The sequence below is a fragment of the Panulirus ornatus genome, chromosome 52, assembly GCF_036320965.1.
Source record: "Panulirus ornatus isolate Po-2019 chromosome 52, ASM3632096v1, whole genome shotgun sequence".
Classification (NCBI taxonomy): Eukaryota; Metazoa; Arthropoda; class Malacostraca; order Decapoda; family Palinuridae; genus Panulirus; species Panulirus ornatus.
In genome coordinates this window covers 11893564-11919596 of record NC_092275.1, presented here as the reverse complement: position 1 = coordinate 11919596, position 26033 = coordinate 11893564, and the positions used below count along the sequence as shown (strand labels likewise).

Here is a 26033-nt window from a genome sequence, read left to right as displayed (position 1 = left end):
TGTGATCGGGGCCTGAACTTGCAGAAGGGTGAAAGGAGGGCAAGGAATAGAGTGAATTGGATCGATGTGGTATACCGGGGTTGACGTGCTGTCAGTGGATTGAATCAAGGCATGTGAAGCGTCTGGGGTAAACCATGGAAAGCTGTGTAGGTATGTATATTTGCGTGTGTGGACGTATGTATATACATGTGTATGGGGGGGGGGGGGCATTTCTTTCGTCTGTTTCCTTGCGCTACCTCGCAAACGCGGGAGAGAGCGACAAAGTATAAAAAAAAAAAAAAAAAATATGTATATATATTATCCCTGGGGATAGGGGTGAGAGAATACTTCCCACGCATTCCTCGCGTGTCGTAGAAGGCGACTAGAGGGGACGGGAGCGGGGGGCCAGAAATCCTCCCCTCCTTGTATTTTTTTAAATTTCTAAAATGGGAAACAGAAGAAGGAGTCACGCGGGGAGTGCTCATCCTCCTCGAAGGCTCAGACTGGGGTGTCTAAATGTGTGTTGATGTAACCAAGATGTGAAAAAAGGAGAGATAGGTAGTATGTTTGAGGAAAGGAACCTGGATGTTTTGGCTCTGAGTGAAACGAAGCTCAAGGGTAAAGGGGAAGAGTGGTTTCGGAATGTCTTGGGAGTAAAGTCAGGGGTTAGTGAGAGGACAAGAGCAAGGGAAGGAGTAGCAGTACTCCTGAAACAGGAGTTGTGGGAGTATGTGATAGAATGTAAGAAAGTAAATTCTCGATTAATATGGGTAAAACTGAAAGTTGATGGAGAGAGATGGGTGATTATTGGTGCATATGCACCTGGGCATGAGAAGAAAGATCATGAGAGGCAAGTGTTTTGGGAGCAGCTGAATGAGTGTGTTAGTGGTTTTGATGCACGAGACCGGGTTATAGTGATGGGTGATTTGAATGCAAAGGTGAGTAATGTGGCAGTTGAGGGAATAATTGGTATACATGGGGTGTTCAGTGTTGTAAATGGAAATGGTGAAGAGCTTGTAGATTTATGTGCTGAAAAAGGACTGGTGATTGGGAATACCTGGTTTAAAAAGCGAGATATACATAAGTATACATATGTAAGTAGGAGAGATGGCCAGAGAGCGTTATTGGATTACGTGTTAATTGACAGGCTCGCGAAAGAGAGACTTTAGGATGTTAATGTGCTGAGAGGTGCAACTGGAGGGATGTCTGATCATTATCTTGTGGAGGCTAAGGTGAAGATTTGTATGGGTTTTCAGAAAAGAAGAGTGAATGTTGGGGTGAAGAGGGTGGTGAGAGTAAGTGAGCTTGGGAAGGAGACTTGTGTGAGGAAGTACCAGAAGAGACTGAGTACAGAATGGAAAAAGGTGAGAACAATGGAAGTAAGGGGAGTGGGGGAGGAATGGGATGTATTTAGGGAATCAGTGATGGATTGCGCAAAAGATGCTTGTGGCATGAGAAGAGTGGGAGGTGGGTTGATTAGAAAGGGTAGTGAGTGGTGGGATGAAGAAGTAAGATTATTAGTGAAAGAGAAGAGAGAGGCATTTGGACGATTTTTGCAGGGAAAAAATGCAATTGAGTGGGAGATGTATAAAAGAAAGAGACAGGAGGTCCAGAGAAAGGTGCAAGAGGTGAAAAAGAGGGCAAATGAGAGTTGGGGTGAGAGAGTATCATTAAATTTTAGGGAGAATAAAAAGATGTTCTGGAAGGAGGTAAATAAAGTGCGTAAGACAAGGGAGCAAATGGGAACTTCAGTGAAGGGCGCAAATTGGGAGGTGATAACAAGTAGTGGTGATGTGAGAAGGAGATGGAGTGAGTATTTTGAAGGTTTGTTGAATGTGTTTGATGATAGAGTGGCAGATATAGGGTGTTTTGGTCGAGGTGGTGTGCAAAGTGAGAGGGTTAGGGAAAATGATTTGGTAAACAGAGAAGATGTAGTAAAAGCTTTACGGAAGATGAAAGCCGGCAAGGCAGCAGGTTTGGATGGTATTGCAGTGGAATTTATTAAAAAAGGGGGTGACTGTATTATTGACTGGTTGGTAAGGTTATTTAATGTATGTATGACTCATGGTGAGGTGCCTGAGGATTGGCGGAATGCGTGCATAGTACCATTGTACAAAGGCAAAGGGGATCAGAGTGAGTGCTCAAATTACAGAGGTATAAGTTTGTTGAGTATTCCTGGTAAATTATATGGGAGGGTATTGATTGAGAGGGTGAAGGCATGTACAGAGCATCAGATTGGGGAAGAGCAGTGTGGTTTCAGAAGTGGTAGAGGATGTGTGGATCAGGTGTTTGCTTTGAAGAATGTGTGTGCGAAAGACTTAGAAAAGCAAATGGATTTGTATGTAGCATTTATGGATCTGGAGAAGGCATATGATAGAGTTGATAGAGATGCTCTGTGGAAGGTATTAAGAATATATGGTGTGGGAGGCAAGTTGTTAGAAGCAGTGAAAAGTTTTTATCGAGGATGTAAGGCATGTGTACGTGTAGGAAGAGAGGAAAGTGATTGGTTCTCAGTGAATGTAGGTTTGCGGCAGGGGTGTGTGATGTCTCCATGGTTGTTTAATTTGTTTATGGATGGGGTTGTTAGGGAGGTGAATGCAAGAGTTTTGGAAAGAGGGGCAAGTATGAAGTCTGTTGGGGATGAGAGAGCTTGGGAAGTGAGTCACTTGTTGTTCGCTGATGATATAGCGCTGGTGGCTGATTCATGTGAGAAATTGCAGAAGCTGGTGACTGAGTTTGGTAAAGTGTGTGAAAGAAGAAAGTTAAGAGTAAATGTGAATAAGAGCAAGGTTATTAGGTACAGTAGGGTTGAGGGTCAAGTCAATTGGGAGGTAAGTTTGAATGGAGAAAAACTGGAGGAAGTAAAGTGTTTTAGATATCTGGGAGTGGATCTGGCAGCGGATGGAACCATGGAAGCGGAAGTGGATCATAGGGTGGGGGAGGGGGCGAAAATCCTGGGAGCCTTGAAGAATGCGTGGAAGTCGAGAACATTATCTCGGAAAGCAAAAATGGGTATGTTTGAAGGAATAGTGGTTCCAACAATGTTGTATGGTTGCGAGGCGTGGGCTATGGATAGAGTTGTGCGCAGGAGGATGGATGTGCTGGAAATGAGATGTTTGAGGACAGTGTGTGGTGTGAGGTGGTTTGATCGAGTAAGTAACGTAAGGAAAAGAGAGATGTGTGGAAATAAAAAGAGCGTGGTTGAGAGAGCAGAAGAGGGTGTTTTGAAATGGTTTGGGCACATGGAGAGAATGAGTGAGGAAAGATTGACCAAGAGGATATATGTGTCGGAGGTGGAGGGAACGAGGAGAAGAGGGAGACCAAATTGGAGGTGGAAAGATGGAGTGAAAAAGATTTTGTGTGATCGGGGCCTGAACATGCAGGAGGGTGAAAGGCGTGCAAGGAATAGAGTGAATTGGAGCGATGTGGTATACCGGGGTTGACGTGCTGTCAGTGGATTGAATCAGGGCATGTGAAGCGTCTGGGGTAAACCATGGAAAGCTGTGTAGGTATGTATATTTGCGTGTGTGGACGTATGTATATACATGTGTATGGGGGTGGGTTGGGCCATTTCTTTCGTCTGTTTCCTTGCGCTACCTCGCAAACGCGGGAGACAGCGACAAAGCAAAAAAGAAAGAAAAAAGAAATATATATATATATATATATATATATATATATATATATATATATATATATATATATATATATATATATATATATATGGTGTGGGAGGAAAGTTGTTAGAAGCAGTGAAAAGTTTTTATCGAGGATGTAAGGCATGTGTACGTGTAGGAAGAGAGGAAAGTGATTGGTTCTCAGTGAATGTAGGTTTGCGGCAGGGGTGTGTGATGTCTCCATGGTTGTTTAATTTGTTTATGGATGGGGTTGTTAGGGAGGTAGATGCAAGAGTTTTGGAAAGAGGGGCAAGTATGAAGTCTGTTGGGGATGAGAGAGCTTGGGAAGTGAGTCAGTTGTTGTTCGCTGATGATACAGCGCTGGTGGCTGATTCATGTGAGAAACTGCAGAAACTGGTGACTGAGTTTGGTAAAGTGTGTGGAAGAAGAAATTTAAGAGTAAATGTGAATAAGAGCAAGGTTATTAGGTACAGTAGGGTTGAGGGTCAAGTCAATTGGGAGATGAGTTTGAATGGAGAAAAACTGGAGGAAGTGAAGTGTTTTAGATATCTGGGAGTGGATCTGGCAGCGGATGGAACCATGGAAGCGGAAGTGGATCATAGGGTGGGGGAGGGGGCGAAAATTCTGGGGGCCTTGAAGAATGTGTGGAAGTCGAGAACATTATCTCGGAAAGCAAAAATGGGTATGTTTGAAGGAGTAGTGGTTCCAACAATGTTGTATGGTTGCGAGGCGTGGGCTATGGATAGAGTTGTACGCAGGAGGATGGATGTGCTGGAAATGAGATGTTTGAGGACAATGTGTGGTGTGAGGTGGTTTGATCGAGTGAGTAACGTAAGGGTAAGAGAGATGTGTGGAAATAAAAAGAGCGTGGTTGAGAGAGCAGAAGAGGGTGTTTTGAAGTGGTTTGGGCACATGGAGAGGATGAGTGAGGAAAGATTGACCAAGAGGATATATGTGTCGGAGGTGGAGGGAACGAGGAGAAGAGGGAGACCAAATTGGAGGTGGAAAGATGGAGTGAAAAAGATTTTATGTGATCGGGGCCTGAACATGCAGGAGGGTGAAAGGAGGGCAAGGAATAGAGTGAATTGGAGCGATGTGGTATACCGGGGTTGACGTGCTGTCAGTGGATTGAATCAAGGCATGTGAAGCGTCTGGGGTAAGCTATGGAAAGCTGTGTAGGTATGTATATTTGCGTGTGTGGACGTATGTATATACATGTGTATGGGGGGGGTTGGGCCATTTCTTTCGTCTGTTTCCTTGCGCTACCTCGCAAACGCGGGAGACAGCGACAAAGTATAATAAAATATAATAATAATATATATATATATATATATATATATTTTTCTTTTTTCTTTTTTTTTTGCTTTGTCGCTGTCTCCCGCGTTTGCGAGGTAGCGCAAGGAAACAGACGAAAGAAATGGCCCAACCCATATATATATATATATATATATATATATATATATATATATATATATATATATATATATATATATATATATATATATATATTCAATTAATTTCCCACGTTAGCGAGGTAGCATGTAGACCTAAGGACTGAGCCTTAGAGGGAATATCCTCATTTGACTCCTATTTTTTTTCTTTTTCCTTTGAAAAGTAAAAAACGGGAGGGGAGGATTTCCTGCCCCTCGTTCCTTCCCCCTTTAGTCGCCTTCTACGACCACGCAGTGAATACGTAGGAAGTATTCTTTATTTCCTGTCTTCAGGGATAATATACATGCTTTCTTATCGTGTCTCTGTCTATATTGATCAGAATACAAGAGCAGATAACCTTCGTCATAGACCATCAGATCTTTTATTCGTCCTTCCCATGCACTACTATTTCCTCCATTGCATTCCTATGTAATTCCCCGTATTCCTGTGTATTTCCATGTCCTCCTATATACTCCCATGTCCTCACTTATAAGTCCTATTATGTAGTTTCTCCCCCGTGGCAGTGGTATGTGTTGGTCTTGCCCCTGATGTTGCTCCATCTGCTGGCAGGGTGACGGTGGAGGTCCTCTGGTGTGTGAGAAAGACCAACACTGGTACCAGGTGGGTGTGGTCAGCTTCGGCATCGGCTGCGGCAGGAGGAACATCCCGGGCGTCTACACCCGAGTCGACGCCTTCCAGGACTGGATCAAGGAAACCATCGGCGTCCACCACCACGCGTAGAGGACCAGAGAGGTCCTTAAGGGGGGTTATGGGAGGTTGAGAGGGTCCCTAAAGGACCAGTGGAAGTTAGGAATTTAAAAAGGTCATGCTGGCCACTTTTAGATAAGGTTAGAGAGGATGTAATCACAAACCACAAGAGAGGTCACTATAGGGTCGACAGTGAGAGAGAGGTCAACAGTAGACATGAGATAATCCAGTTTGGACACACAAGAGGAGAGGAGAAAGGAGTGTAGAAGGGCCGCCATCAGTCTGGTATCTGCCTTGTGGCTCGTCCAAGTGGAAGGAGAAGCAAGGAAGGTAAGCCAAGTAGCTGAAGATGATCTTTGTTACAGAGACCTGGCTCTTAACCGTGCAGTATAGGCTGACCCATGTTAGTACAGGAGACATTGTAAACCCTCACATACCATAGTTCAAGTGTTAACAGGGTCTTCTCTGCGCTTTATAAAAATTGTTGTTAGTGGACTCAGCTTGCTTGTGTAGAGTCTCAGTATGAGCGAGATGTATGATCATCGTCCGTTCAAAAGAGGAGTTACAGTCTGGCTGAAGAACTCCCGCTAAAGGAGTCCACTCTTAGTGTTGGAGGTAGAGCAGCCTTGAAGCTGTCATGTAAGCTATAGAGCGACACCTAACTAGTTGCGCACTAATACTCTCTCCCTTCCCTCTCGCTCTCCCTGTCAACGCACTATAGGGTGGAGCTCATCTCCCTGTGCTGGCACTCTCCTCCTCCTCCTCCTCCTCGGTGCATTACAGTCGCATCATTCGTGATTTCTTTTCGTGATTCTTCTAATTCCTTTCTCATTATCTTCGCCTCTGTATCTCCTTTGAAGCGAAATTATTGATAAAATATAGATTGCAGAATATATATATATATATATATATATATATATATATATATATATATATATATATATATATATATATATATTTTTTTTTTTTTTTTTTGCTTTGTCGCTGTCTCCCGCGTTTGCGAGGTAGCGCAAGGAAACAGACGAAAGAAATGGCCCAACCCACCCCCATACACATGTATATACATACGTCTACACACGCAAATATACATACCTACACAGCTTTCCATGGTTTACCCCAGACGCTTCACATGCCTTGATTCAATCCACTGACAGCGCGTCAACCCCGGTATACCACATCGCTCCAATTCACTCTATTCCTTGCCCTCCTTTCACCCTCCTGCATGTTCAGGCCCCGATCACACAAAATCTTTTTCACTCCATCTTTCCACCTCCAATTTGGTCTCCCTCTTCTCCTCGTTCCCTCCACCTCCGACACTTATATCCTCTTGGTCAATCTTTCCTCACTCATTCTCTCCATGTGACCAAACCATTTCAAAACACCCTCTTCTGCTCTCTCAACCACGCTCTTTTTATTTCCACACATCTCTCTTACCCTTACGTTACTTACTCGATCAAACCACCTCACACCACACATTGTCCTCAAACATCTCATTTCCAGCACATCCATCCTCCTGCGCACAACTCTATCCATAGTCCACGCCTCGCAACCATACAACATTGTTGGAACCACTATTCCTTCAAACATACCCATTTTTGCTTTCCGAGATAATGTTCTCGACTTCCACACATTCTTCAAGGCTCCCAGAATTTTCGCCCCCTCCCCCACCCTATGATCCACTTCCGCTTCCATGTTTCCATCCGCTGCCAGATCCACTCCCAGATATCTAAAACACTTCACTTCCTCCAGTTTTTCTCCATTCAAACTCACCTCCCAATTGACTTGACCCTCAACCCTACTGTACCTAATAACCTTGCTCTTATTCACATTTACTCTTAACTTTCTTCTTTCACACACTTTACCAAACTCAGTCACCAGCTTCTGCAGTTTCTCACATGAATCAGCCACCAGCGCTGTATCATCAGCGAACAACAACTGACTCACTCCCCAAGCTCTCTCATCCCCAACAGACTTCATACTTGCCCCTCTTTCCAAAACTCTTGCATTCACCTCCCTAACAACCCCATCCATAAACAAATTAAACAACCATGGAGACATCACACACCCTTGCCGCAAACCTACATTCACTGAGAACCAATCACTTTCCTCTCTTCCTACACGTACACATGCCTTACATCCTCGATAAAAACTTTTCACTGCTTCTAACAACTTGCCTCCCACACCATATATTCTTAATACCTTCCACAGAGCATCTCTATCAACTCTATCATATGCCTTCTCCAGATCCATAAATGCTACATACAAATCCATTTGCTTTTCTAAGTATTTCTCACATACATTCTTCAAAGCAAACACCTGATCCACACATCCTCTACCACTTCTGAAACCACACTGCAGAAGTGGTGTGTGTGAGTGTATATATATATATATATATATATATATATATATATATATATATATATATATATTTTTTTTTTTTTTTTTTTTTTTTTTTTATACTTTGTCGCTGTCTCCCGCGTATATATATATATATATATATACACATACATATATATATATATATATATATATATATATATATATATATATATATATATATATATATATATATATATACACTTCGGGAAAAGGATTAGCTCTGAGGATTGAGCCAGTCGGGCCTGTGCAGGAAGCGGGCCTGGGTTCAGGCGCAGGACTTGACGAGGTGAAGGAGGTTGTAGTGGTGGTGTTGGACTTACTTTTGGTGTTGTTGATTTTGTGTCCAAGTCCTCTGCATCATCACAGCAAAGTTCTTCTTCTTCTTCCTCCTCACCCGCCACCCATTGTTGGCACATCTCTGTGTTGTCCCTGTACTGTGTTTCTACTACTGCTACTTCTTTTTCTGTGCTGCTGCTGATGCTGTCGTATGACATGTATACACGCGTGCAGGCAGGGCTGTAGTAGTCGTGGACAAGGCTTTGTGCAGGCAAGCAAGGCAGTAGTAATGTGTCTGCGTCTTTGGTGTGGTTGCTTAAGGTGAAGGAAGGAAGGGTGTGGAATTTTGTGATGCATGGCTTGTCACTGATGATACCGATAGTAATAATATATATATATATATATATATATATATATATATATATATATATATATATATATATATATATATATATATATATGTGTGTGTGTGTGTGTGTGTGTGTGTGTGTGTGTGTATTGGATCACAATTTTGCGCGTGATCAAGATATTCCTATGAGTCCACGAGGAAAATGAAACACGATAAATTCCCAAGTGCACTTTCGTGTAATAATCACATCAGGGGAGACTTAAGAGAGAAAAATAAGTCAGTTGATATACATCGAAGAGACGAAGCTAGGATGTTTACCAAATGGCGTCCTAGCTTCGTCTCTTCGATGTATATCAACTGACATATATTTCTCTCTTGTGTCTACCCTGATGTAATTATTACACGAAAGTGCACTTGAGAACTTGTGTTTCATTTTCCCCGTGGACTCATAGGAATGTGTGTGTGTGTGTGTGTGTGTGTGTGAGAGAGAGAGAGATAAGAACATAAAATATGTCGTGTATGTTATGTATAATTTCATTTGACAGAAATTATGATCTTCCATACAGAGAGCATCACAGATATCCATCCATAGAATGGATGAATTGCTGAATGAAACTTTGAATTGTGACTGTGATTACCAAGAAGTTAGAAGTTAACGCTGAACATACTGAGGTGTTAACATACCATCTCTTGGGGAAAACAGGTATGAGTCAGTAGAAACGGAGTTGCATTGAAGTAGATATATGGAATTAAATTCTTTCAGTAGAGGTAGACAGGCAATAACTTAGAGCATGGTAGAAAAGAGAATATATCTCATATGTTGGTCTTATTTACGTCAGTAGTATGAGTATGTGTGTGTGTTTGTTTGGTGTGTGTGTGAGAGAGAAAGAGTAAAGGGAAGGAGTCGAGAACAGGAAACAAGGCGTATACTAACATTAGACATTATCTCACCCCTCATGTGACGTCACGCACAATCATCTTCATTAGGTAGTTCTTGATACTTTGTACAGTTTTGTATTAAACAAATAAAATATTCTTCTTCCGTCTACCTTTCCTTAACCCTAAACCATGTACAATAGAAGTAGATCTTCCTACATCATGTCACCTCACTTATGATCCTTCATGTAGTGTTAAGATGGGAGGTTTGTCTGCACAATGATGTTACCTAAGTAGGTATAATGATTGCCTCACTCTTAACCCTAATATGATCGACTGATGTTATAGATCATGTACATAGCTATATCTTTCTTGTTCTTAATATTGTAATGAACAGTTACGTCACAAGTCATCCTTCTCGTGTGAGTTTTATTTCCAGTTAAATGTAAGTTGTGATAGAGGTAAGTACGGGAGAAAAAGAAACTTTTCTGTTGGCGACGATTTGTAAACGAGATGAATCCTCCTCATCCGACCAACACCAGCGCCAACTGTGTGGAAGGTCGAGAAACAGCAGTCAGCTTCCCATGTTCTCTTGTGTGACTAGAATATCTTGTGGGATTAGGACACAGAACATTTACCAGACAGTTGTGAACTGTTGTCCTGTCCTTCACCCAGCACACCTTCCTACACATGGTTCATGTACTCCACCCACTTACAAAACACCTACGCAGTCCACCCACCTACAGCTTAAACCATATTGATATGCATTTTGCTTCTAAGGACAGAGCAAGTCTCTTCGACTCTCCTTCAGTGACCGAGATCACACTTGTGGCCAGTTGGTAATTGCCAGTCGGGAGAGCCAGTACAAAATCTTCCATTTCCATCATGGAGGTCTTGACAAGGTGGCAGCAGTATTTGAGAACTGGAACTTTTTAATCAAACCTAGGGATGAGGAGGGCAAAGCATCAGAGGGAGCTCTCAAACAGTTTTTAGTTTGCAAGTATGCAGGGAATTCATTGCTGTTATTGTTATGCATCGTGCTTTAAAGGTGTAAATGTATACTAGATTGCATGTATCCATCCTCCAATATACTAATGCTTTAAAGAGTATTGGAATTATATTAGCTGTCACCTGTCTGGTACTCTCTTTCTCCTTCAGGAATCATAGAAAGTGATTGGTTCCCAATAAATGTCGGTTTGTGGCAAGGGTGCTTGATGTCTCCATGGTTGTTTGATTTGTTTATGGATGGGGTGGTTAGGGAGGTGAATGCAAGAGTTTTGGAGAGAGGGGCAAGTATGTAGTCTGTTGTGGATGAGAGGGCTTGGGAAGTGAGTCACTTGTTGTTCACTGATGATACAGCGCTGGTGGCTGATTTGGATGAGAAACCAGAAGCTGGTGACTGAGTTTGGTAAAGTGCGTGAAAGAAAGCTGAGAGTAAATGTGAATAAGAGCAAGGTTATTAGGTACAGTAGGGTTGAGGGACAAGTCAATTGGGAGTTAAGTTTGAATGGAGAAAAACTGGAGGAAGTGAAGTGTTTTAGATATCTGGGAGTTGATTTGGCAGCGGATAGAACCGTGGAAGTGGAAGTGAGTCACAGGGTAGTGGAGGGGGCAAAGGTTTTGGGAGCATTGAAGAATGTGTGGAAAGCGAGAACATTATCTCGGAAAACAAAAATGGGTATGTTTAAGGGAATAGTGGTTCCAACAATGTTATATGGTTGTTGGGGTGAAGAAAGGGGTGAGAGTAGGTGAGCTTGGGAAGGAAACTTGTGTGAGGAAGTACCAGGGGAGACTGAGTACAGAATGGAAAAAAGTGAGAACAACGGACATAGGGGGAGTGGGGGAGGAATGGGCTTGTGCAAAAGATGCTTGTGGCATGAGAAGCGTGGGAGGTGGGCACATTAGAAAGGGTAGTGAGTGGTGGGATGAAAAAGTAAGATTATTAGTGAAAGAGAAGAGACAGGCATTTGACCGATTTTTGCAGGGAAATAATGCAGATGACTGGGAGATGTATAAAAGAAAGAGGCAGGAGGTCAAGAGAAAGTTGCAAGAGGTGAAAAAGAGGGCAAATGAGAGTTGGGGTGAGAGAGTATCATCAAATTTTAGGGAGAATAAAAAGATGTTTTGGAAGGAGGTAAATAAAGTGCATAGGATAAGGGAACGAATGGGAACATCAGTGAAGGGGGCAAATGGGGAGGTGATAACAAGTAGTGGTGATGCAAGAAGGAGATAGAGTGAGCATTTTGAAGGTTTGTTGAATGTGTTTGATGATAGAGTGGCAGATATAGGGTGTTTTGGTTGAGGTGGTGTGCAAAGTGAGAGGGTTAGGGAGAATGATTTGGTAAACAGAGGAGGTAGTAAAAGCTTTGCTGAAGATGAAAGCCGGCACGGCAGCAGGTTTGAATGGTATTGCAGTGGAATTTATTAAAAAAGGAGGTGACTGTATTGTTGACTGATTGGTAAGGTTATTCATTGTATGCATGACTCACGGTGAGGTGCCTGAGGATTGGCGGAATGCTTGCATAGTGCCATTGTACAAAGGCAAAGGGGATAAAGGTGGGTGCTCAAATTACAGAGGTATAAGTATGTTGAGTATTCCTGGGAAACTATATGGGAGGGTATTGATTGAGAGGGTGAAGGCATGTACAGAGCGTCAGATTAGGGAAGAACAATGTGGTTTCAGAAGTGGTAGAGGATGTGTGGATCAGGTGTTTGCTTTGAAGAATGTATTTGAGAAATACTTAGAAAAGCCAATGGATCTGTATGTAGCAGTTATGGATCTGGATAGAGTTGACAGAGATGCTCTGTGGAAGGTATTAAGAATTTATGGTGTGGGAGGCAAGTTGTTAGAAGCAGTGAAAAGTTTTTATCGAGGATGTAAGGCATGTGTATGTGTAGGAAGAAAGTGATTGGTTCTCGGTGAATGTTGGTTTGCAGCAGGGGTGTGTGATGTCTCCATGGTTGTTTAATTTGTTTATGGATGGGGTTGTTAGGGAGGTAAATGCAAGAGTGCTGGAAAGAGGGGCAAGTATGCAGTCTGTTGTGGATGAGGGAGCTTGGGAAGTGAGTCAGTTGTTGTTCGCTGATGATACAGCGCTGGTGGCTGATTCGGGTGAGAAACTATAGAAGCTGGTGACTGAGTTTGGTAAAGTGTGTGAAAGAAGAAAGCTGAGAGTAAATGTGAATAAGAGCAAGGTTATTAGGTACAATAAGGCTGAGGGACAAGCCATTTGGGAGGTAAGTTTTTGTCTGTTTCTTGGTGCTACCTTGCTGATGCAGGAAACAGCTATTAAGTATGATAATAAATATAGTAAGATATAGGATACAGAGGAAAGAATATTACTCATGTTTCTCCAGCATGTCATAGAAGGTAATTAAGAAGGCCAGGAGTGCATGGTTTGAAATCCTTCCTCTGTATTATTTTCCAAAATAAGGAACAGGAAAGAGTTAAGTGAGGATTTTTTCCTCTAAAGCTTAGTAATCTGTTTCTGATGATAACTAGTTCATATGGGAAGTAATATATACATTGAAAAGAATGAATTTTCACATATGCATACAATACACTTGATAATGCCTAATATTTGCAGGACATGCAGTATTAACATAGTACAGTATGACAAATTTCATGCAGATTGTCTTATGAGCTCCCAGCATTAGCTAATGAGAAACTAAGTAGAGTTGTCAAATGAACAGTGTACCCATGGACGTTTCAAGGTACTTAAGCTGAAGCTATACTTGCTTTTTTTTTTTACTTTTACTTGAATTGGGATTGCTGAAAAATGTGTGGAAAGAGAGAATGTTATCTGAAAGGGCAAAAATGGGTGCGATTGAAGGAATATTAGTTCCAGCAATATTATACGGATGCAAGGCATGGGCTATAGATAAGGTTGTGTGGAGGAGGATGGATGTGTTGGAAATGAGATGGTGTGATTAAGTAATGAATGGGTAAGAGAGAGAGGTCCAGTGAAAAAGAGTGTGGTTGAGGGAGCTGAAGAAAATGTGCTGAAAAGGTGTGGACATATGGAAAGAATGAGTGAGGAAAGGTTGACAAAGAGGACTTATGTGTCAAAAGGAGGGAACAAGAGGAACAGGGAGACCAAATGTGAGATGAAAGGATTGAGTGAAAAAGATTTTGAGTGACTGGACTGGGGCTTGAATATATAGCAGGGTTATAGGCATGCTTAGGATAGGGTGAATTAGAATATTTGTTGCTTAAAAAGGTATGAATGTTCTTGAGTGTATGAGTGTATTTCATTATTACATGGAGAGGGTTAAGTAAGAACCCCTGTATTCATGTGAAACTCGTATGTAACATCATGGGAATAGAGAAGTTAACTGTAAAACATGATGCACATGAAATTAATTCATGTTGGATTATTTTGTAAAATATTAGTATGTGTTTGAAAGGTAAGAAACCTAATTTTCGTGTGTTTGTGATACAGAGTGAGTATCCCTTACCCAAAATCTCTGGGACCAGAAGTGTTTTGGATTTTGGATTTTTTTGGATTTTGGAATGTTTGCATACACACAATGAGTTTTATGTATATGTGTTTGTATACGAGTGGATGGGCCATTCCTCGTCTGTTTCCAGGAGCTACCTTGCTGACAGGAAACGGCAATCCACTATAATAGAAAATAGATAATAACATAATAAGTTATGGAAAACAGGATGGTATGGAAAGAGATGAGTTAAGAGTTGAGACATAGCTCAGTGTTTCTAGTGTTCACCCTTCTTCCTCAGGAGATTCCAGCATTCGGTGGGACTACTTTGTTTATATCGTGCTGAGACTTGCACAATGGAAATAAAGCAGTACTTGTCGTTGCAAATCCCTGTAGTGGGATGAGGCAAGATTACTGCATGAGGGCCTAAGCAAACAAATAAGAAAGATATTAGAAGCGCCTTTCATCACTACCAAAGACACTGGTAACACAAGGTCTGGTTTCATGTCTGCTGATCACATCAGGCAGCAGAGATCACTGTGAACAAGTGGAGGTAGCAGGACAAGTGATCTAATCAGAAAGCAACATGACTGGATGACCATCACTTGCTGGGGAATATGGTCCTGCTGAATGCTGGAATCAATATCTTCTGAGGAAGACCATTGAAGGGTCAAAACATTGAAGGGTGTCTGACCCAAGTCTAAACACAAAATTCATTTATGTTCCATTTACACCTTAAACACATAGCCTGAAGGTAATTCATGTAAAATTTTAATAATTTTGCACATGAAACAAAGTATGTGGAACATTGAACTATCAGAAAGCTAAGTTGTCACAACCTCAGCTTTTGTAAATGTATCCTCCAGAGTTATCTGCCTCATTAACAATGGTTTTTGTCTTGGAAGTCTCTCTTTGATTTTATAAACTGACAGGACTTCTTGCTCTGTTACAAATTCAGGCTGCTCTAGTCTTTCAATGTCCATCACTCATTTTTACCACAACATCTATATGCACTTTTTCTGCAGTGTTGATAAAGTCATCCTCAACGTCTTATCATGATCACCTTGATTCAGAACCATTTCAGCTAATTCACTATTGGTCAGTGAATGAACAGCTGGAGTCTCACTTTCTGCAGGCCTTTTTGACATTTTCAGCAATATCTTTGTACTACAGAGCAGGGAATAAGCAGAAGACACAGTGGGTAATGCATGTAGGTCTGGTGGTGATGATGATTAGTAACAATCTGGTGCCAACAGAGCTTCAGAGCCTAGCATGGGTAAGTCAGGTCAGAAGTGGAATTTTTCCATTGTAACGTCATGTTGCTGCTCAAAAAGTTTTGGACTTTTGGATTAGGGACACAACCTGTACTAAATCAGAAAATTGTTTTGTAGATTTCATTTATTTTCTCCTTTAAAGTACTGAACCATCTGACTTGCAATATTTATTTGAAGGCTACAAGTAAGTGAGTCTGAGTTTCATCCAGAAGAGGGTCAGCATAAATGCCTAGATACGGATTCTTAGATCACCTACTTTAATGAGGTAAGAATTAGTGATCACATAAAGATTGTTGAGAGATGGATTAGGGATTGTGAAAAAGTGTATTGAGTAATGTGAGTGAAATTAGGCACAGGAGAAGATCCAAGGAAACAAATGGCAGCAAAGTGAGGGAATATGTTGTAAGAGGAATGCTGTTGGTGGGTATGATATTGAAGGACATGAATAATCCCAGTCTGATACAACAACTAAAATATATAGATACTTGTGTGAGAACGCTGTATCCAGCATGTGTTAGAAATCTAAAGTAATCACTCACTTTTGTATGGATAAGGTCTTGGAAGAAGTTAACTCTGGGCTTACACATTATTGCATCTTTTCGTGAAGCACACTTGGGATTGTTATCATCTTGTTCATAATCTTCTGTATCTCATTTTGTATTCAAGCTGTGGCTTGATTTAACATTGATTTTTGACTAAGTGATAACAAAATGTTTATTGAGTTTGCATTGAAGAACTTTTAATGCAGTTAGAGGATAAAAAATATACAACCCTTTGGACCAAGTATTAGTCAGATTTTGGAGTTTTATGTCTAGAAATACTTGAGCCACAAATTGTGGACTGAACAGATTGGAACCTTTGTAGAATGTTTGGTAAGCCTGATGCAGGTTTATAGATTATTTGTTTTTCTTTTGTGTGTGTTTGCATTTTCCTGTCATAGCGTAGTACGAAGAAATAAGTAGGCCTTAAACAAAATCTTCTAGCTTAGTTCTTTCCATTGATCCATACTTTGAAAGTAATTGTATATTCACTTTTATTCTCTTATTTCATATGTGTAAATGTGCTTTAGTTACAAAATGTAAAATCAGTACTGGAGAAGCTTGCTCCAAGTTGGTGGTAATTCTGAATGCACTGGACACTGGATTTTGTGAGTTTACTTATTTTTTTGATCATCAACCTACATTACACAATTTACTTTTATGAGGATAACACAATCACACTTTTTCCCCTTTGACAAAATACAGGAAGGACAAATTGAAGATGATCTCACGCTTCGGCTAGTTATTTTCTTTGGTGGTGTTGAACCTCAGCTTAGAGCCAACGTGTGGCCATTCCTTCTCGACAGTTATGACTTCTGCACTACATTCCAGCAGCGCCAACTTATCATGGAGGAGAAACATCAGATCTATCAGAGAATCAAGTATGACCTTGTCAAGACATAGTTAGCTTTGCAATTTTGATTAGTATTTAGCCAAATTCTGAAGATACAGTATATGCCTGGTATTATTATTATACTTTGTCGCTGTCTCCCGCGTTTGCGAGGTAGCGCAAGGAAGCAGACGAAAGAAATGGCCCAACCCCCCCCCATACACATGTATATACATACGTCCACACACGCAAATATACATACCTACACAGCTTTCCATGGTTTACCCCAGACGCTTCACATGCCTTGATTCAATCCACTGACAGCACGTCAACCCCGGTATACCACATCGCTCCAATTCACTCTATTCCTTGCCCTCCTTTCACCCTCCTGCATGTTCAGGCCCCGATCACACAAAATCTTTTTCACTCCATCTTTCCACCTCCAATTTGGTCTCCCTCTTCTCCTCGTTCCCTCCACCTCCGACACATATATCCTCTTGGTCAATCTTTCCTCACTCATTCTCTCCATGTGCCCAAACCACTTCAAAACACCCTCTTCTGCTCTCTCAACCACGCTCTTTTTATTTCCACACATCTCTCTTACCCTTACGTTACTCACTCGATCAAACCACCTCACACCACACATTGTCCTCAAACATCTTATTTCCAGCACATCCATCCTCCTGTGCACAACTCTATCCATAGCCCACGCCTCGCAACCATACAACATTGTTGGAACCACTATTCCTTCAAACATACCCATTTTTGCTTTCCGAGATAATGTTCTCGACTTCCACACATTCTTCAAGGCTCCCAGAATTTTCGCCCCCTTCCCCTCCCTATGATCCACTTCCGCTTCCATGGTTCCATCCGCTGCCAGATCCACTCCCAGATATCTAAAACACTTCACTTCCTCCAGTTTTTCTCCATTCAAACTCACCTCCCAATTGACTTGACCCTCAACCCTACTGTACCTAATAACCTTGCTCTTATTCACATTTACTCTTAACTTTCTTCTTTCACACACTATACCAAACTCAGTCACCAGCTTCTGCAGTTTCTCACATGAATCAGCCACCAGCGCTGTATCATCAGCGAACAACAACTGACTCACTTCCCAAGCTCTCTCATCCACAACAGACTGCATACTTGCCCCTCTTTCCAAAACTCTTGCATTCACCTCCCTAACAACCCCATCCATAAACAAATTAAACAACCATGGAGACATCACACACCCCTGCCGCAAACCTACATTCACTGAGAACCAATCACTTTCCTCTCTTCCTACACTTACACATGCCTTACATCCTCGATAAAAACTTTTCACTGCTTCTAACAACTTGCCTCCCACACCATATATTCTTAATACCTTCCACAGAGCATCTCTATCAACTCTATCATATGCCTTCTCCAGATCCATAAATGCTACATACAAATCCATTTGCTTTTCTAAGTATTTCTCACATACATTCTTCAAAGCAAACACCTGATCCACACATCCTCTACCACTTCTGAAACCACACTGCTCTTCCCCAATCTGATGCTCTGTACATGTCTTCACCCTCTCTATTAATACCTTCCCATATATTCTCCCAGGAATACTCAACAAACTTATACCTCTGTAATTCGAGCACTCACCTTTATCCCCTTTGTCTTTGTACAGTGGCACTATGCATGCATTCCGCCAATCCTTAGGCACCTTACCATGAGTCATACATGCATACATTAAATATCCTTATCAAGCAGTTTGAATGGAGAAAAACTGGAGGAAGTGAAGTGTTTTAGATATCTAGGAGTGGATCTGGCAGTGGATGGAAACATGGAAGCAGAAGTGGATCATAGGGTGGGGGAGGGGGCAAAAATTCTGGGAGCCTTAAAGAATGTGTGGAAGTCGAGAACATTATCTCGGAAAGCAAAAATGGGTATGTTTGAAGGAATAGTGGTTCCAACAATGTTGTATGGTTGCGAGGTGTGGACTATGGATAGAGTTGTGCGCAGGAGGATGGATGTGCTGGAAATGAGATGTTTGAGGACAATGTGTGGTGTGAGGTGGTTTGATCGAGTAAGTAACGTAAGGGTAAGAGAGATGTGTGGAAATAAAAAGAGCGTGGTTGAGAGAGCAGAGGAGGGTGTTTTGAAATGGTTTGGTCACATGGAGAGAATGAGTGAGGAAAGATTGACCAAGAGGATATATGTGTCGGAGGTGGAGGGAACGAGGAGAAGAGGGAGACCAAATTGGAGGTGGAAAGATGGAGTGAAAAAGATTTTGTGTGATCGGGGCCTGAACATGCAGGGGGGTGAAAGGAGGGCAAGGAATAGAGTGAATTGGAGCGATGTGGTATACCGGGGTTGACGTGCTGTCAGTGGATTGAATCAAGGCATGTGAAGCGTCTGGGGTAAACCATGGAAATCTGTGTAGGTATGTATATTTGCATGTGTGGACGTATGTATATACATGTGTATGGGGGTGGGTTGGGCCATTTCTTTCGTCTGTTTCCTTGCGCTACCTCGCAAACGCGGGAGACAGCGACAAAGCAAAAAAAAAAAGAAAAAAAAAAAATCAAGCAGTCAACACAGTCACCCTCTTATTTGATAAGTTCCACAGCAATACCATCCAAACCTGCTACCTTGCCAACTTTCATCTTCTGCAAAGCTTTTACTACTTCTTCTCTGTTTACCAAATCATTCTCCCTAACCTTCTCACTTTGCACACCACCTTGACCAAAACACCTTATATCTGCCACTCTATCTTCTAACACATTCATCAAACCTTCAAAATACTCACTCCATCTCCTAACATCACCACTACTTGTTATCACCTCCCCATTTGCCCCCTTCACCGATGTTCCCATTTGTTCTCTTGTCTTACGAACTTTATTTACCTCCCTCCAAAACAACTTTTTTTTCTCCCTAAAATTTAATGATACTCTCTCACCCCAATTTTCATTTGCCCACTTTTTCACCTCTTGCACCTTTCTCTTGACCTCCTGCCTCTTTCTTTTATGTATCTCCCAGTCATTTGCACTATTTCCCTGCAAAACTCGTCCAAATGCCTCTCTCTTCTCTTTCACTAATAATCTTAATTCATCATCCCACCACTCACTATCCTTTCCAATCTGCTCACCTCCCACCTTTCTCATGCCACAAGCATCTTTTGCACAAGCCATCACTGCTTCCCTAAATATATCCCATTCCTCCCCCACTTCCCTTACGTCCTTTGTTCTCACCTTTTTCCATTCTGCACTGTCTCTCCTGGTACTTCCTCACACAAGTCTCCTTCCCAAGCTCCCTTACTCTCACCACTCTCTTAACCCCAACATTCTCTCTTTTTTTCTGAAAACCTCTACAAATCTTTACCTTTGCCTCCACAAGATAATGATCAGACATCCCTCCAGTTGCACCTCTCAGCACATTAACATCCAAAAGTGTCTCTTTCGCACGCCTATCAATTAACACGTAATCCAGTAACGCTCTCTGACCATCTTTCCTACTTACATAATAAGGAATACTCTTCATGCTGAATACGAATCTGAGGAATAAATATTGTGTGTCCGTCTTTATGACTAGTAATTATGTCATTAGATGATTAAAATCTTGAGACATTTGCTGATGATTTAGCTCGTATTTGTTGGCTAGGGGAAGTATTGTGAGATATTTTCCATGGTTATTTGACTTATAGAAGTGTTTGATCATGTTAGATTTCAGTTTTGGAACAAGATTTTTTTTTGGACTAAACGATACCCTGAACTAGTCACCTGCAGTTTTTGGTATTTTTCTCAGGGAAATAGATTTGCATCAGAACCTCAGAATAAAGAATATTTTACATTTTGAATATGAATCTGGGGTCGACATATTGTTTGGCATGCATGTGAACACTTAATTCTCTCTTAATGAATAGGAACAGAGCTAGTATTAGATAACATTGCATAATGTATATGCTTGATATTGAAATATAGGGATAAGTTACAGTTATGCTTTATATTGTCCTGCTAGGTAACACAGTAAGAAAAGACATTTTTGTTACTTGCTTTTGTAATACCATCATACTTTTTCAGGTGCTTCAAACAAGAGTTTCCAGAAGATGAGGCACTGGCCATGTGGGAGGCATGTTGGAGTAACTATCAAACAGACTACTTCCACCTTTTCTTGGAGGTGGCCATTGTTAGTTTGTATGGAAATGATGTTGTTGACCAGAAAATGCGACCTGATGAAACTTTGCTCTATTTCACATCTTTAGCCAATCATATGGATGGCCAGATGGCATTAAAAAAGGTGAACTTTTTGTTTGTAATATGTTCTTTCTCATTAAATGAAAGATTTAGTGTGTATATTATTGCTATGACTGTAAAAATGTTTCTTATGATGTAGGTCTATATAGATGGAGAAAGGGGGATAGATGATATGCATATATAGTGCATTGGTGGAATGCATGCATAGTGCCATTGTACAGTGGCAAAGATGATAAAGGTGAGTGTTCAAATTACAGAGGTATAAGTTTGTTGAGTATTCCTGGGAAATTATATCGGAGGGTATTGATTGAGAGGGTAAAGGCATGTACAGAGCATCAGAGTGGGGAATAGCAGTGTGGTTTCAGAAGTGGTAGAGGATGTGTGGATCAGATGTTTGCTTAGAAGAATGTATGTGAGAAATACCTAGAAAAACAGATGGATTTATATGTAACATTTATGGATCTGAGGAAGGCATATGATAGGGTTGATTTACATGCTTTGTGGAAGGTATTAAGAGTATATGGTGTGGAAGGTAATTTGCTAGAAGCAGTGAAAGTTTTTATCAAGGATGTGAGGCATGTGCACAGGTAGGAAGAGAGGAAAGTGATTGGTTCCCAGTGAATTTTGGTTTGCGGCAGGGGTGCATGATGTCTCCATGTCTGTTTAATTTGTTTATGGATGGGGTGGTTAGGGAGGTGAATGCAAGAATTTTGGAGAGAGGGGCAAGCGTGCAGTCTGTTGTGGATGAGAGAGCTTGGGAAGTGAGTCAGTTGTTGTTTGCTGATGATACAGCACTGGTGGCTGATTCAGGTGAGAAACTGGAGAAGTTGGTGACTGAGTTTGGTAAAGTGTGTGAAAGAAGAAAGCTGAGAATAGATATGAATGAGATCAAGGTTATTAGGTACAGTAGGGTTGAGGGACAAGTAATTGGGAGGTAAGTTTGAATGGAGAAAAACTGTAGGAAGTGAAATGTTTTAGATATCTGGGAGTGGATTTAGCAGCGGATGGAACCATGGAAGTGGAAGTGAATCGCAGGGTAGAGGAGGGGGCAAAAGTTCTGGGAGCATTGAAGAATGTGTGGAAGGTGAAAACGTTATGTCGGAGAGTAAAAATCGGTATGTTTGAAGGAATAGTGGTTCCAACAACATTACATGGTTGCGAGGTATGGGCTGTAGATAGGGTTGTGCAGAGGAGGGTGGATGTATTGGAAATGAAGTGTTTGAGGATAATATGTGGTGTGAGGTGGTTTGATCACGTAAGTAATGAAAGGGTAAGAGAGATGTGTGGTAATAAAAAAAGTATGGTTGAGAGAGCAAAAGAGGGTGTATTGAAATGGTTTGGTCATATGGAGAGAATGAGTGAGGAAAGATTGACTAAGAGGATATATTTGTCAGAGGTAAAGGGAACGAGAAGAAGTGGGAGACAGCGACAAAGCAAAATAAATATTACTTGTTTATTATCTAACCCTTTATTTTCCCTCTTCCCCATGATATTTCCATTTGCAAGTCATTTGATATCAAAAAGATAGGTTTTTAGATTAGATATAGAAAATGCATGTCCACTTTATGAAATTTTACTAATTTTGTCTGTAGCACAGGTATTGGCATATATTACATGCAATAAACTATTCCATTCTTAAACATTTTTCTGGCTAAAGAATTTTTATCTCATCTATAGTCTGGACCTTTCTGTGCAGTTTCAGTAAATTTTCTCTTGGTGTGCTTTTGCTTGTTTGGAGAAAAATATGGTATTATTTTTCTTTCTTTTTTTTTTTTCATACTATTCGCCATTTCCCGTGTTTGCGAGGTAGTGTAAAGAACAGAGAACTGGGCCCTTGAGGGAATATCCTCACCTGGCCGCCTACTCTGTTCCTTCTTTTGGGGAAAAAAAAAAGAAAAAGAGAGAGGGGAGGATTTCCAGCCCCCCGCTCCCTCCCCTTTTAGTCGCCTTCTACGACACACAGGGAATACGTGGGAAGTATTCTTTCTCCCCTATCCCCAGGGATTTTTCTTAGCCTAGGTAATACTTCCAACATTTGAAGATATCTAGAATTTGAATTCAAAGTAAAATGCACATGTTTTTACTTCTTTTCCAAGTCAGCTTGTGTCCCTTGCACCCCTTCAGTTCAAATTGTTCAATATATAATTGTTAAAATGATATGATAGATTCTACTTTTCATATACCTTTTGTACACATTTTCCATCTGTACGTTCTTACTTAAAGCATGAATTGATAACTTCGAATTCAGAAAATTATTGGAAAAACTAGGTAAACTATACATAGGTCTTACATCCTTCTGAGCATGGCCAATAATGATAGTTTCAAAACATTCAGACTATAATTGATAAAACATGTTGTAATTTTCAAATGCAGTATTTTCTCCACAGTTCTCTTCAGAAGGTTGCTGTCTTGCCAATGAATTGATAATCATATAAATAAAAGGTGGAAAGATGGAGTGAAAAAGATTTTGTGTGATCGGGGCCTGAACATGCAGGAGGGTGAAAGGAGGGCAAGGAATAGAGTGAATTGGAGCGATGTGGTATACCGGGGTTGACGTGCTGTCAGTGGATTGAATCAAGGCATGTGAAGCGTCTGGGGTAAACCATGGGAAGCTGTGTAGGTATGTATATTTGCATGTGTGGACGTATGTATATACATATGTATGGGGGGGGTTGGGCCATTTCTTTCGTCTGTTTCCTTGCGCTACCTCGCAAACGCGGGAGACAGCGACAAAGTATAATAAAAAAAAAAATAATAAATAAAATAATAAGAATTAAAGAATGCTTAGATGCACATTCATTAATGGTTAATGATGTACCTGTCCAGACATTTAAGCCTGCTTGGTGGCCATTTGAAGCTTCTAAAGAAAAGATAAGTTAACTAAATCCTCCTATGGACAGTATACTGAAATAATTTTTCATACCACATTAGTGGCATAATTTTTCATACCACTGGAGTGATAGTTTTCATACATGGTGCTTTGACAAGAAAATAGTGAAATTGGAAAAAATGTAGCTTAGACATTGAAGCTTATTGATACAGTGGTTAAATTGATGAGAACTACTATTGACGTTTGTGTAAATAAATTAAACATTTCCTTTTTTTATAGCCAGAGGTTGAACCACTATGTGACATTCATTTTTTCATTTCATTTCAAGCTAGAAGTTTCAGTTTCTAAATTGTTTCTTACATTTTTCACATGTATATATATGTATGTGTGTGTGTGTGTGTATGTGTGCGTGTGTGTGTGTGTGTATGTGTGTGTATGTGTATATATATATTTATTTATTATACTTTGTCGCTGTCTCCCGCATTTGCGAGGTAGCGCAAGGAAACAGACGAAAGAAATGGCCCAACCCCCCCCCATACACATGTATATACATACGTCCACACACGCAAATATGCATACCTACACAGCTTTCCATGGTTTACCCCAGACGCTTCACATGTCTTGATTCAATCCACTGACAGCACGTCAACCCCGGTATACCACATCGCTCCAATTCACTCTATTCCTTGCCCTCCTTTCACCCTCCTGCATGTTCAGGCCCCGATCACACAAAATCTTTTTCACTCCATCTTTCCACCTCCAATTTGGTCTCCCTCTTCTCCTTGTTCCCTCCACCTCCGACACATATATCCTCTTGGTCAATCTTTCCTCACTCATCCTCTCCATGTGCCCAAACCACTTCAAAACACCCTCTTCTGCTCTCTCAACCACGCTCTTTTTATTTCCACACCTCTCTCTTACCCTTACGTTACTCACTCGATCAAACCACCTCACACCACACATTGTCCTCAAACATCTCATTTCCAGCACATCAATCCTCCTGCGCACAACTCTATCCATAGCCCATGCCTCGCAACCATACAACATTGTTGGAACCACTATTCCTTCAAACATACCCATTTTTGCTTTCCGAGATAATGTTCTCGACTTCCACACATTCTTCAAGGCCCCCAGGATTTTCGCCCCCTCCCCCACCCTATGATCCACTTCCGCTTCCATGGTTCCATCCGCTGCCAGATCCACTCCCAGATATCTAAAACACTTCACTTCCTCCAGTTTTTCTCCATTCAAACTCACCTCCCAATTGACTTGACCCTCAACCCTACTGTACCCTACTTCCCACGCATTCCTCGCGTGTCGTAGAAGGCGACTAGAGGGGACGGGAGCGGGGGGCCAGAAATCCTCCCCTCCTTGTATTTTTTTAACTTTCTAAAATGGGAAACAGAAGAAGGAGTCACGCGGGGAGTGCTCATCCTCCTCGAAGGCTCAGATTGGGGTGCCTAAATGTGTGTGGATGTAACCAAGGTGTGAAAAAAGGAGAGATAGGTAGTATGTTTGAGGAAAGGAACCTGGATGTTTTGGCTCTGAGTGAAACGAAGCTCAAGGGTAAAGGGGAAGAGTGGTTTCGGAATGTCTTGGGAGTAAAGTCAGGGGTTAGTGAGAGGACAAGAGCAAGGGAAGGAGTAGCAGTACTCCTGAAACAGGAGTTGTGGAAGTATGTGATAGAATGTAAGAAAGTAAATTCTCGATTAATATGGGTAAAACTGAAAGTTGATGGAGAGAGATGGGTGATTATTGGTGCATATGCACCTGGGCATGAGAAGAAAGATCATGAGAGGCAAGTGTTTTGGGAGCAGGTGAATGAGTGTGTTAGTGGTTTTGATGCACGAGACCGGGTTATAGTGTTGGGTGATTTGAATGCAAAGGTGAGTAATGTGGCAGTTGAGGGAATAATTGGTATACATGGGGTGTTCAGTGTTGTAAATGGAAATGGTGAAGAGCTTGTAGATTTATGTGCGGAAAAAGGACTGATGATTGGGAATACCTGGTTTAAAAAGCGAGATATACATAAGTATACTTATGTAAGTAGGAGAGATGGCCAGAGAGCGTTATTGGATTACGTGTTAATTGACAGGCGCGCGAAAGAGAGACTTTAGGATGTTAATGTGCTGAGAGGTGCAACTGGAGGGATGTCTGATCATTATCTTGTGGAGGCTAAGGTGAAGATTTGTATGGGTTTCCAGAAAAGAAGAGTGAATGTTGGGGTGAAGAGGGTGGTGAGAGTAAGTGAGCTTGGGA

General features: G+C 41.3%; 2 protein-coding genes across 4 annotated transcripts in view; both read left to right on the top strand.

Moving 5' to 3' along the window:
- LOC139765064 (chymotrypsin-like protease CTRL-1) overlaps positions 1–22711 on the top strand; it is a 218943-nt gene extending 196232 nt beyond the window's left edge. For 2 of the 3 annotated variants that reach the window (XM_071692171.1, XM_071692172.1), the window contains one exon: positions 5616–7964. In XM_071692171.1, coding sequence (XP_071548272.1) covers positions 5616–5786 — 171 coding nt within the window. In that variant the 3' untranslated portion in view covers positions 5787–7964. Of the gene's footprint in view, positions 1–5615; positions 7965–20770 lie in introns of those variants that run through there. The other variant, XR_011716558.1, reaches the window with a different exon arrangement.
- LOC139764988 (TBC1 domain family member 16-like) lies at positions 10147–23379 on the top strand. The gene is made up of 6 exons (XM_071692041.1): positions 10147–10206; positions 10419–10633; positions 15247–15349; positions 16592–16767; positions 20771–20987; positions 23332–23379. The coding sequence occupies exons 1-6, from the start codon at positions 10147–10149 to the stop codon at positions 23377–23379; spliced, it is 819 nt and encodes a 272-aa protein (XP_071548142.1).
- The last annotated feature ends 2654 nt before the right edge of the window (positions 23380–26033 follow it).